General features: G+C 39.6%; 1 protein-coding gene and 1 long non-coding RNA gene across 9 annotated transcripts in view; one reads left to right on the plus strand and one right to left on the minus strand.

Annotated features, from left to right (window-relative positions):
* Positions 1–13,857, plus strand: part of LOC115095627 — a 48,518-nt gene that overhangs the window by 27,726 nt on the left and 6,935 nt on the right. The gene's annotated exons all lie outside the window — the stretch shown is intronic.
* The window catches only part of RASSF4 (Ras association domain family member 4), a 150,834-nt gene that overhangs the window by 9,269 nt on the left and 127,708 nt on the right, over positions 1–13,857 (minus strand). For all 7 annotated transcript variants that reach the window (XM_029609609.1, XM_029609610.1, XM_029609605.1 and 4 more), the window contains 3 exons: positions 3,273–3,374; positions 3,122–3,173; positions 2,318–2,439 (listed from right to left, as the gene is read on the minus strand). In XM_029609609.1, the coding sequence (XP_029465469.1) occupies positions 2,318–2,439; positions 3,122–3,173; positions 3,273–3,374 (276 nt within the window). The remainder of the gene's footprint in view (positions 1–2,317; positions 2,440–3,121; positions 3,174–3,272; positions 3,375–13,857) is intronic.

A 13,857-nucleotide genomic window follows, 5' to 3' on the forward strand; every position in this document is an offset into this window, starting at 1 on the left:
TGCATCTAGCTAACTTGTGTCAGGGCAATAGGCTGGGAAACCTGCGGAACAAAGAAAGTTTTGAAACCGGTTAGTGTGAAACAGAGGGGGAGACAATTGCTGCTATCAGAAGGGATCAGATAAGGAGGTATCCTAGACAACAGTGTCTTTGTCAAAGGTAAGAAATAAATAATTACAGACAGAAAGAAATGAAATAAGAAACATGAATGTAGATGATTGTTAGGTGTCAGGGTGACCGAGAGCTCAAAAACATACAACAAATGCAAATAGCAATGGCCATGTTTAAGTCAATCAGAAGTTAGATTTTTTCGATCCATTGACATCAGAAATCACATGTGATTCTACAATTTCTGTCTTTAAAAAACATGAGCATGGATGCCAATGGAGTGCGCGTCTCATAGGTGTGCTTTGCTTCTTTTATTGGGTACTGCCAAAGAATAAGGCCCAATAAAGCTGAAGCACGTCATGAAGCACAGAGATGGCTTCCTCTTTCCTCTTCCATTATCTGAAAAGATTTTTTCAGGCCATGACAAATACATTTTCTTTGTTTTGCTCAATATCTACTTTTACATTCCTCAATCCTGCTATTTTTACTCTAGAGGCCAAAATGATTTAGGAGGAGGCAGGGGTGTGGGTGGAGGTGAATAAATAGTGTATATTTTTATGTAACAAATTATCAGCTTTAGAGGACAAACTATAATTTTTCATTCTACAAAATTTTGTCACAAAATAACATCTCAGTACCTATTCTCTTACACATTATGACACCAGTTAACACAGTGAAGGTAGAAAAATGGGTGCAGTCTAGGGAATTGGGGAACAGGATCAGGAATCAGTATCATCAGGACCATTTTGAGTAAGCTGCTTAGTGGTGCCGTTCCTGGGCAGTTTCTCTTTAATTAAAATATTTATATTCCACCTAGCAACCATTCTTTGGAAATCTGCCTAAAGTGACACAGGTACAAAGTAGCTATCTATTCTTACACCTGCTATTTTTACAGATGGACTTAGCAGGAAAAATAAGAACAAATATTGCAAAATCCAATTTCAGTGTGCAGTTTCTTCCCCAATCTAAATACATCCCCAGTAATGCCTATTACTGATGTGGCAAAAAGTCCATGCTTAGAGGCCGATAATCAACTACATGGAATCCAGTCAGTTTAATCAGATAAACGGATCTGGTTAACTTGGATGGAATATTCAGTGGCACTGAATATTTAGAGCTGTCCTGAGGCAGTCCTAAGTATAGCCAGTCCACTTAGCCAGATACAACAGATACAACAGATACAACTTAGCCAGATACAACAGATACAATATTCACATTATCCAGCTAACTTAGCTCCACCTTGAAACATATCAGAGTTATCCAGATGAACATTTAGCCAGAAACTCAGAGGAAATTCAAATGCCGCTGCCTGTCTGGCTAAGCGATGAACTTGATCCAACGACGCTTTGACTATGGGCCTGTCAGTGAAATGTGTACGCACATTTTAGTTCGTCTGGGGAAGACATTTTTCAAAAGCTCAGATCTAGCCATCTAACTTTGAAAATCTATCCCTGGACAGGTTAAGATCTTTACTCTGCCAATTTCCTTGACCTTCAGCTGTGCTTCAAGCTATTCAGCTGATTTTATTTTCAGCATTTATATGGTCTCCCTAGCCAGGAATCTCTATGAAATGAAGAACATAATAGCAGTAGGAGATAGCAGTAAAAAAAAGAATCATCAAAAAATGACAGTAAGCAATGTATAATTGAAACTAAGCATCAGGACAGGCAATTCTGAAGAGAGTCTTCAGGGGTGCAAAGAACTGACAACAAATCAAAACATTTTGAATGGGTGAAGGTAGTTTGTTCTAGTGTATAGCAGCAAGGGTAAAAGCAGAAAAGCAAGTAGGAGACAGCAAGCATAGCCAGAGATTTGAGAATGGAGAGATTAGATGGATGTACACACTAACAAAAGCAGAAAGGCAGAAGGGAGCAAAGAAAAACACATTTGTAAACCAATATGAGGAGTTTTAAATTGTCTATTGTTTAACTGGAAATCAGTGTAAAGTACTAAGAAGTACAATTACATGGCTGCAGCAAGCAGCATGGACGAGTAACTGAATAATATTGCTGTTTTTCCCTTCTTAAGACGCAATCAGCTATTGTTCAACCAGCGATATAATGGCATAACCATCCATCCTAGAGGTGGCTGCGTGGATGTTTTTGGAGTGCTATAAGAATAATCATACTAGGATTTGGTTTGGCTGGAGTGCTAATAACACATTTTCATGACTACTATTTTGAAGAAATGCACCCGTATATTAAGTCTTACATCATAGGGCACTTCTTCTCCAAGATCAGTCTCCATTAGAAATATTTTTGCTATCTTCTCACAAGGTCCATGCAGTATCCTGGAGATTAGAGGGTATTCGGCGTCTCTTAATTTTGACCTTTCTGAAAGAGAACAGAAATTGCCTTGTGAAAGACACAGTTTTCTTGAAAATTCAAATAAAAGTTCTTTTGTAAAAACAGAATTACTTTTAACTTTTACAGTGATAAAATCTGTAATTAATATTTATTTGATCGTTTGGTAGATGTGTATTTGTTTTCAATCACACAACCTACTAGAATAAAAGTTCATATTCCACAATGGTATAAAGGTGTTTACATAATTTAACATAGTGGAAGTGGTGGAGACAAAAATGGTATTTGAATTCAAGAAAGAATGGGATAAATACAGGGGATCTCTGAAGGAGTAATGGGAATTATAAAGCTAAATTAGTTGGGTAGATGGGCTGACTAGATAGGACATATGGTCTTTTTCTGCTGTCATGTTTCTAAGTTACAGTGTCCAATGTTGCAGATCTATCCATGCCTAAAATGTAAGGAGTTAAGTACAGTTAAAAAGATTAGACTAGGCTGTAAATATCTTGGGTTATCACCTAACAAGTGTTAGTTGTAAGGATAATGCGATGTGGCAGCCTAGACCTCTATGAACCCCCCCCCCCCCCCCCCACACACACACACTGGTACATTAAATAAAATATAGATTTATTTCTAACAACTTTTGACCCATGTATACAGTATTGATAAAAATATGAACATGCTGATCACAGTAATGTTGTAAATAACGTACCACCAGATTCATGAACGAAATAAAGTGCAAATTCATTTGGGCTGTTCTCCACCTGCAGCATTAAAAACACCACATCAGTTTGTCACGTAACCTTAAGTTTTATATTTTACCTACAGAGATAGTATTGTAACAGTCTTAAAATGTGACTTACTCTGAATTTGTTAAGCAGCAGAGTCAGTACTTGAGGAGTGGTCATAGTGCTGTTGACGCGAACATTGGTCATGGAACCATAAGCTGGTGTAAAAACAGATGTCTAACAAGGAATAAAGCTTGATCAGAATACAAGAAAACTGAACTGAACTAGGCAACATGAGAAACGTATAAACAGTAATGCCATTAGGCCACAACCCTTATTAAGGTTCAGCCACTCATAAGTACAGCATATACTGGGCACACTGGAAGTGAGTCCTTGGACAGCAGCATGGGTCAAGGACTTCACAATGGCATTGCTACTCACAGTATTCTTTTTTCTGTATGCTAGCATGGGTCCAAAATACGCTATGAACTTTTTCTCTAAATGTAAACAGGTGATAAGGACTACCAGTTTTATAGTTTTCTCAAATTAGATTGTTTCTGCGAGCTGAATACCTTGTCTGTTCAACAAAATGTTATCGAGGAAGGAAAAGTAATAGATTAAATGAAACGACAAAAGACAAGTAGGTCATTATGGGGGTCATTTTGTAACAGGCCACAAAAGAAAGTTGGCAAATATGCACATAGAGTGTCAATATTCAAAAGCATTTAGATGACTAACTGAAAACATATCTATCTAAATGGCTAACCAGTGATATTAAAAGCCAGAGGTAGGCGGGAGGAGATTACGGGAGGAGCGGAGTTAGCCACTTAACTTATGTGGCTAACTCTAGTCGCGTCCTAGGGCTGTCTTAAAGTTAAATGGTTATGAATAACCGGCTAACTTTAAGATAGCTAGGTATATTCAACCGAGATGCCAAATATACCCTGCTAGTTAGCCAGGTATGTTTATCCGGCTAACTAGCTGAGCCGCATAGGGGCTGAAAATGGACCTTGTAATTTTCAAAGCAAACTTATGAATGTGTTATTCCACCCAAACTACTCTCCCTCTCTTGCATCTGCTAATTTGAACATAAGAACATAAGAAATTGCCATGCTGGGTCAGACCAAGGGTCCATCAAGCCCAGCATCCTATTTCCAACAGAGGCCAAAACCATGCCACAAGAACCTGGCAAGTAACCAAACACTAAGAAGATCCCATGCTACTGATGCAATTAATAGCAGTGGCTATTCCCTAAGTAAAATTGATTAATAGCCATTAATGGACTTCTCCAAGAACTTCTCCAAAACTTTTTTGAACCCAGCTACACTAACTGCACTAACCACATCCTCTGGCAACAAATTCCAGAGCTTAATTGTGCGTTGAGTGAAAAAGAATTTTCTCCGATTAGTCTTAAATGTGTTACTTGCTAACTTCATGGAATGCCCCCTAGTTCTTCTATTATTTGAAAGTGAAAATAATCGAGTCACATCTACTCGTTCAAGACCTCTCATGATCTTAAAGACCTCTATCATATCCCCCCTCAGCCGTCTCTTCTCCAAGCTGAACAGCCCTAATCTCTTCAGCCTTTCCTCATAGGGAAGCTGTTCCATCCCCTTTATCATTTTGGTTGCCCTTCTCTGTACCTTCTCCATCGCAACTATATCTTTTTTGAGATGCGGCGATCAGAATTGTACACAGTATTCAAGGTGTGGTCTCACCATGGAGCGATATAGAGGCATTATGACATTTTCCGTTCTATTAACCATTCCCTTCCTAATAATTCCTAACATTCTATTTGCTTTTTTGACTGCTGCAGCACACTGAGCTGACGATTTTAAAGTATTATCCACTATGATGCCTAGATCTTTTTCCTGAGTGGTAGCTCCTAATATGGAACCTAACATCGTGTAACTACAGCAAGGGTTATTTTTCCCTATATGCAACACCTTGCTCTTGTCCACATTAAATTTCATCTGCCATTTGGATGCCCAATCTTCAAGTCTTGTAAGGTCCTCCTGTAATGTATCACAATCTGCTTGTGATTTAACTACTCTGAATAATTTTGTATCATCCACAAATTTGATAATCTCACTCGCCGTATTCCTTTCCAGATCATTTAAATATATATTGAAAAGCACCGGTCCAAGTACAGATCCCTGAGGCACTCAGCTGTTTACCCTTTTCCACTGAGAAAATTGACCATTTAATCCTACTCTCTGTTTCCTGTCTTTTAACCAGTTTGTAATCCACGAAAGCTTGTAATCCACCAGTTTGTAATCCACAAAAGGATTACAAGGATTACAAGGATTTGCATGCACAACATTTTCTGAAATTCCAAACGTATGAGCTGAATCCAAATCCTTCTGCAATCCCGTCCCTGGGAATACCACTGCTCAATCCAGGTAAGCGTACGCACACACAGGACATACCCTTACATAAGTTTACCCACAAACTGGGTGGGCAACTTTATAACAAACTATTTCCATGGGTAAAGCACCATTTTGCCCAGGAAATGCCTTTGAGAATTACCTTTCCTATTCATAGGAAATATTCCATTTAATCATCAATTTCATTTGTTACAGAATAAAGTAAGGTGCAAGTTATGTTAGTCCACTTGGGTAAATAGAAATAAAGGTCAACCAATAAGCATTAGGCGATACCTTTAATGAAACTGACTTAATACATATGTGACTCATTTTCAAGAGCTGTGCTGTTAATTACATAAGTATTGCGAGAGGAGGAACAGATGTTAAATCGTTTTAGGGTATTTTAATCTAAAGGCGTATAATATGTGCTTCATACCGACTGGCTATAAAAGTCATAGGAAGCAACTGCTATATAAAGAATGCTTGAACCAGAAACGCCTGAAAGATTAGGATTCCTCAATTAAAATCCTGGAATTTCCCTTTCTCTTGTGACCTAAAATTGTTGTACAGTGTTTTAGGGAAGTTAAAGTCAGCTCACTTAGCAACAAGACTTTTGGTGTGCTGCATCATTTTGAAAAGCTTTCTGTTCCCAAAAGGTTAGTCAATATTGTAATGCTTTAGGTCTGAGGGAACCATTATTGTTTTGGTCTATAATAGAACAAAGCAACACCATCTTACAGGCTGCTATTATTCTAAACATTGATACCAATTTCTCTTATCAGTAATGCTAAATTAGAACTAGAAAAATTGAATAATCTAAAATGTATTTATTTTTTTTACTATTACAATGCCTCATTATTGTGAGAGGTTGTAAGCTAAGGGTCTATTTCTAGTAAAGTCTGCAAGAGATGTCATAAGGATTAGTAGTGTTCAAGGTTTATGCTATACAAAATGTATATTTAGCATCTCTTAGCCACTCAGGATAGTGTGTAATTCTATTATTAAACATTATTATAATATATATTGTAAGGTATTAAAAAAAAAACATGATGGTAATATATAAAAAAGTTCACAATATACTAGATGGTATATCTCAACAGCAAAATACAAAAAGCTACCTTCAGAATACAATAAATATACTTCTAAACAATAACATGAATGGTATAAATCATAAGTAACAACTGGATAGATGATGTCTTAATCATCTGTAATATCATAATGTATGCAACATTCTAAATAAATCAAAATGAACATAAGAATAATATCTCAAAACATGCAAATGGGGATTCATTGTAAGACTGAGAAACTGAAGACATATGAAAAACTTGTGAATTTTCATTACAAGAAACTTTGGGGAGTAGTATAACAGAGTCTGGAAACACTGGAGGAAAGTTTTATGCTTTATTAGTGAACTGGAAGCATCTGTAAAAAAATGTTTTAATAAATGCTTGGATATTCTTGATTGAGAATGTTTATAGAATGTAAAAATGTTTTTGATTTAAGCTAGACGGTCTCACTGTAATGGCTGTTTGAATGTATGTATAAAAATGTCTCTGTTTTGAAATATTATTCTTATCTTCATTTTGATTTATTTAAGATGTTGCATACATTATGCTATTATAGATGATTAATGACATTGTCTATCCAGTTGTTAATTATGGTTTAGACCATTCATTTTATTGTTTATATGTCGATTTACTGTATTCTGTAGGTAGTTTCTTGTATTTTGCTATTAAAAGAACATGCACATGCTGGGTGGGCCCTCCGGGGTTCTGGCAAGGACAAGCACTTGTGATAATTCAAGAGGACTGGCTTAGGACAGAATATATTTAAAAGCCAGCATTTCACAGAACAAAACTGAACCATACGGAGGCGTGATGAATCAAAACACTAATGCTAGTGGTCTAAACTGCTACTGCTCAGCAACAATTTATTTCTGTTAGGTCCTCAACCTGAATATTTACTCACAACAGAAGCATAAAACAGCAGTGGAAAAGGGGGGGGGGGGGGAGGAAAAGTGTTATTGGAAGTCAAAAAGGGCAGGGCAGGTAAGCTTTACTGACAGAAAACTGATATCAAGGTTCTGAGCTGGAGATAAAGGAGACCCTTTATATTTAAGTAGGTGGGGGATAATCGGCAGGCTGATTGGCCTGGTGGTGCTTAGCTGCCATCAGTTCTCTAACTAGCATCTTGCCAGAGCTGGCACTTGAACCCAGTCAAATGTTAGGGTTGCATGAATGTTATCTTTGAAAGATTAATGTCAAATACCTAATCTGCTTAGGAAGAGACTTTCTGGAGACTGGCGATCTAAACAAAAGCTTCCCTACCTGGTCCTGAAACTGCATCTACTAAGTCTGGCTTTTGGGACAATGAATATGCATGACATATATTAGATTAGACATTCTAAGTATTCTGAAAAAGCAGACCTGTTAGGTTAAGATTTTAGGTCTGCTTTCAGCAACATGCTTAGCTGCCACCTTCACATTCATTATCCCTACCTACTGCAGTAAGATAGGCCATCAACACATGATTTCTTCATAAACATTCATGTCAAAGCCATAAATCCCAACCTGAACAATTTGTGGAATTACAAATCCTGTAATACCATGGAGGTAATTTTCAAAAGCAATATGCATGTAAATGTAACATACTGTCATGGTGATTTTCAAAAACTTATTTATGCACTTAAATTGCACTTACATTTTATTTATTTATTTAGTGCTTTTTTATACCGACATTCATGATACAGATCATATCATATCGGTTTACAAGGAACAAAGGGGCAATAATGTTAACATAAACCAATATAGCGAAAAAGTTACAATAAAACAGGGGTACTCGAACTGGGAAGAGGAAGAGCCAGAGGCATGAGTAACTCAGAACTAAATAATATCAGGTCATATACAATATCAGAATTGGGGTACATCGGCTAGAGGACCTTGGAGTGTTACTGTAGTTGGGGAGGTCCCAGATTAGGGGAAGGCTTGTAGAAATAGCCAAGTCTTGAGTTTTTTTTCTGAACGTCAGTAGACAATAGACAATTGTCAATAGGTTTTACATGCCAGGGTGCTGTCCTAGAAAAATAGTTTGCACTCCTATCACAAAGGACCAGCATTTAACAAGAAATAAAGGTCAATATTCAAAAAAGATGAGCCCCTAAATTAGACTTCTATATTAGGATCCTAAGCAAGATGCCTATTTTTAGTCAAAATTAGGTAATTTTAGGACCCTAAGTTTAGGGTCCTAAAATTTATAATTCTAAATTTAGTAACCTAAGGTGCCTAGTGCTAATACTCAGTGCTATTCTGCTATTATACTAAGTACTTTCTTTGAGGAAAGAAAACTGTTCGTGGATTTGGACACCTGTGGATAAGATTTTCTATCTCATAGTGGTAATGACAAGGGACATCACAGACATATAAGATTAATTACAAAACCAATTTAGAACTGTCTAGCTTTAGTTACTCCAGAATGATAAATGTACAGCATGTGCTACACAGATATGTTTCTCTGTGAGGTGTGGGTGTTTCTATGTACGAACTTGTTCAGAACTGGGGTATCCTAACAAATCTTGTTAATCTTGTTTCCGGTATCATAATTTATGGCTCTTATATGAAGTCATGATTTTCCATGTGAAACAGTTTAGAAATTCTTCTCCACCTCTGAGCTCTGCTTATTTTTAATGCAGGCTGCTCAGTAGTTTTCTTCCCTGCATATCTACTTTCAGTTCTAAATGAATGATGCCTTGAACAATTTGTAGGGTGTTTTATACTACCACTCAATTATGAATCCTGTAATAAATATTCTGCCATTGTAAGTTTATAAAACAACGCTCTATTTATGGAGACCAGCTTTATGGAGGTCCTTATTCAAAAGCATTTAGCCAGCCAAATAAATATTTGGGCACATATCTGGCTAAATTCTAGCTGTTTAATAAGTTAGGAATCTAGAATTTAGCTGGATAAGTTAGGAGTGTCCGGGGGCATAACTGGGAGGAGTTGAGTTAGCCTGCTAAGTTAACCCCCCCCCCCCCCCATATTCAGAATTAGCCGGATGACGTAGGCCTGGATTTATCAAAATACGCCAAGTATCGCATGTGATAGCAAAAGGAGTGTGGTTTATGCTAATATACAGTTTATCACAATTTGTACTAATTACCTATGCGAAGAGCTAAGTTAGCGCAAATTGCGATAACCTTTTCAATACCTGATGTATTTCCTGCATTCAACGAGAGAGAGAGAGAGAGAGAGAGACAGACTAGCCATAATGTCTTCTCCCTAGATAGGTATTTGTATCCCTATGGGAGGCCCACCTAGCAACTGGAGGTGAGGTTTAGGTATTAGTGTAGGGGCTTAGGTGCCACTTTGACATTCAACGTGAGACGTACAAACAGAACAGTGGTCTCTTGTGAAGATTTGATGACCTTCGGAGTGAGGAAACTCACCCAAAGATGAGATTTGTGCAATATTCTCTCAACCTAGCTTAATGGACTCTCTACCTGGGTAACATCAAGCTAGGTAGAGAGAACATTGCACAAATCTCATCTTTGGGTGACGTTAAGTCTGTGCATTAAGTCTGTGCGATAGCACTTTGCAGACTGGCTAACCCAGCCCATTCCCCACCCCTAAATCCTCCTGTTTTTCAAATTTGCATTGCACCATACGATGTGGTGCTATCGCGTGCGTTAAAGACGTGTTTGCATACGTTAACGGGGCTTTTCGCATGCGATAAGCCCTTAATGCATGCAAAAACGCCTTAACGCATTTTGATAAATGAGGGGGATAGTTGGCTAAGTCAGGTCAGGCCAAACAGCTGTCCTAATGTTATCCGGCTAACTTTAAGATATCCGGCTATATTCAGTAGTGTAACTGCACTATTGAATATACCTCCAATGTTAGTCACTTTGCTATCCAGACTGTGTCTGAATATGGATCTCATAGTGTACTGTTTTCTAAATCCAGAACTGGTGACAAAAGAATTAAAAATCACATGTTTTCACGAGACACTTTCAGCAAGATAATATTTTGTTTTCAATAGTGTGCAAAGACCTGCAACTCAAAAACCATGAAGCGAGCAACAGCTTTCCACTGATACCTGGTTACGGCAGAACTACTCCAAAACGTAATAGCATTAACCGGATAATGAAATATCGTCAAAGAATCAGAGCTGCTGGACTAGTTAGGAAACAAAATGTCAAGAAACCACACACTTTCAACACTCTAAACAGCCAAAACCAAATTGCTCTTCTGTAGGCTTCAAAATATTTTGAAGGCAATTTTTGAGTAGGCTGTGTAGTTGCAAACTACATGGAAACTTTTAACATGCAAACTTAAATGCAAACTTTCAAACACGTTGTTTCTCTTTGAAACTAGTAATGCAGCTGAGCAGGGGCTAAATAGAACGCATACAGCTGAAAACTGAATGAATGCCATTGCGGGTCAATATTCAGCCACTGGGCAGCCAGCAAAGTTAGCTGGATAAACTTGGTTGAGATATTCAGTGGCATAGGTGCGCTGCTGAATACACTCAGCTAATTCCATGTTAGCTAGATTTTGCTAAAAATTGACCTATCCAGCTAATTTAGCTGTTCTGCCCCAAAACACAATGATGCTAGCCAGCTAAAAAGGTATCTGGCTACCACTTATCCAGCTATATCAGGAACAATCCAAATGGCAGGATTTTTAAATCCCATGGTTTATCTGGCTAAGTCCAGGACTTAGCTGGACAAATATGATGAATATTCCCCCCTCCCACAACATGCCTCTTCTTCCTGTGGCTAACGTATGCATGCTATGGAACCTGCATGTACCTTTAACCACATTTCAGGACGGCAATTTTCAGTCACACCATTTTACCCAGTTAAATTCCTTTGAAAACTGCCTTCTTTATGGTCAAAAGTAGTTTGTAAAGAGATCACATACTGTTGCGTTTGTGCCTGCTCTTGCCCTCGCTCCACCCTCTCTACCTCTGAGGCGACTCCCTTTGGGTCTGATGGACAGTTGCTGCCGCAGCTTCTCCTCGCCATTCTTCCCGGAGTCCCCGGGCTGGCCTGACGCTGCGGATCCGCCATGTTCCTGATGACGTAGGGCGCGCGCACTCCAAAGTTTATACCAGCAAGGGCGCGAACCTCAGGGGCGTCCCCCTGTAGTGATGTCATCCGTTTCCAACATAAAAGGTCTTTGCTTACACTTATGAATACAGTTAGCAAGGGATTGATTGCAGGGATCATCTCGACCCGCTTCATTCTCCGCTGCTCTGCCTCCTCGAACTTACCAGGGGTTCCCACTCCTCGGGGGCCCCGCTCTCTCCTCTTGTTTTCAGATTGCTAAGATGGAATCCGGTACTCACTCCTCGAGGGCCTATGTCCCTGAACGCTCAGAAGACTCCCTATTGCCTGGAAACAATTGCAGACGTGAACATTGTGAGCAGGGCCGGTGCAAGGGTTTTAGGCGCCCTAGGCGAAACGTCAGCTATGCCGCCCCACCCCCCCGCCTCCACACACAATTAACTTACATTGTGCATTAATGAAAATAACGAAGTCTGTATTTATAACAGAACACTTATTTGACATTTTTATGCCATGTAAACCATTGAGATGATTTGTCTTATCGACGGTATAGAAACTTTTATAAATAAATAAATAAAAATAAATAAAATAAACATAAACCAAAGCTATACTTGTTGCTCAAACAAAAAAAGCAGACACATCACATAATATTAAATAATTAAAATGGCAGTCAATCAAGAAAAATAAACTTAAAAAGCCACTTTTACCTACCCCCCTCCAGCAGCTCTCCTACTCCTCTTCCATGCAGGCTGTAGTACACAACAGAAGCAGCAGTAGTGGCTAAGCTCTATACTCATGGTCCTCTTCCTTAGGGCCCATGTCTCTCACACACACACCATATCAGTCATGCCCCCATGACCAGTTTCTGTCTCTCACACACCAATCATCTCCCAAACAGTCTTTGACAAACACACCAGTCACCTTCCTGAACAGTTTCTCTCATGCCATACACACACAGGCTTCCCACTCCCGTGTTCCACTTACATATATGGGCTTCTCACTCTCATAATCACTTTCTCTTTCTCACACACACTCACCAGTCTCTCACTCTCATGCTTGTTCTCTCCACATGCACAGGCTTCTCATTCCCATAATCACTTTCTTTCTCTCACACACATACACAAACACACACACCAGTCACCTGATCTCTCTCATGCATACACACACACAGGCTTCCCACTCCCATGTTCTCTTTCAGATATACAGGCTTCTCACTCCCATGCTGTATCTCACACACTCCCAGCTTTCTCACTCTTCACATGCACAGGCTTCTCATTCCCATAATCACTTTCTTTCTCTCTCTCACATACACACAAACACACACCAGTCACCTGTTCTGTCTTACATATACAGACTTCTCCCTCCCATGCTGTGTCTCACACACACCCAGGTTCTCACTCCCATGCTCACTCTCTTCACATGCACAGACTTCTCATTCCCATAATCACTTTCTCTCTGTTACACACACACACACACACACACACATACACCAGTCTCTCTCTCATTTCCATGCTTGCTCTCCAGGTGCACAGGCTTCTCATTCCCTGAATCACATTCTCTCTCTCTCACATTCACATACACACCAGTCACACCGTCACCTTACCAACCAGTCTGTCTCTCATACGTGCACACACACACAGGCTTCCCACTCCCATGCTCTCTCTCACATAATCAGGCTTCTCACTCCAATGCTTTCTTTCACATACACCCCCACAACACCAGGCTTCTTACTCCCATGCTTTCTCACATACCCAGAGTTCACACTTCCATGCTTTTTCTCTCTTTCACACACACACACACACACACACACATCAGTCACATCCCTGACTGTCTCACACTCTCACACATCAGTCATCTCCTTGAGCAGTCACTTTCATTGTCTCTCACATATACACATACATCAGCTCTCTGACCAGTTTCTCTCAATCACACACACATGCTCTCGATCAAATACATTCTCTCACTTACACACAGGCTCTCAATCACACACAGGCAGGCTGGCTGCTTCTCTCTCTTTCTCTCACTCACTTCCTCCCCCCCCCCCCAGCACAAATGGTAGCTGCAACAGCCTCCTCCTCCAGCCCCCGCAGGCCAAAAAGGAAGAATGCCATCGGCTGCGGGAGGCTCGTGCTGCTGACTCCTTTCCCGATTACGGCTGCTTCAATTGCTCGGGGGCCGATGCTGCTGTCGCCGCTATTTTTTTCATGCGGCACCGCTCTTTCTCCTTCCCGCGCATCACTTCCTGTTTCAGGTCGGGGGGGGGCGGGAGGAAGAAAAGGGCAGCCGC

This window comes from Rhinatrema bivittatum, chromosome 7 (genome assembly GCF_901001135.1).
Source record: "Rhinatrema bivittatum chromosome 7, aRhiBiv1.1, whole genome shotgun sequence".
In the NCBI taxonomy this organism is placed as follows: domain Eukaryota; kingdom Metazoa; phylum Chordata; class Amphibia; order Gymnophiona; family Rhinatrematidae; genus Rhinatrema; species Rhinatrema bivittatum.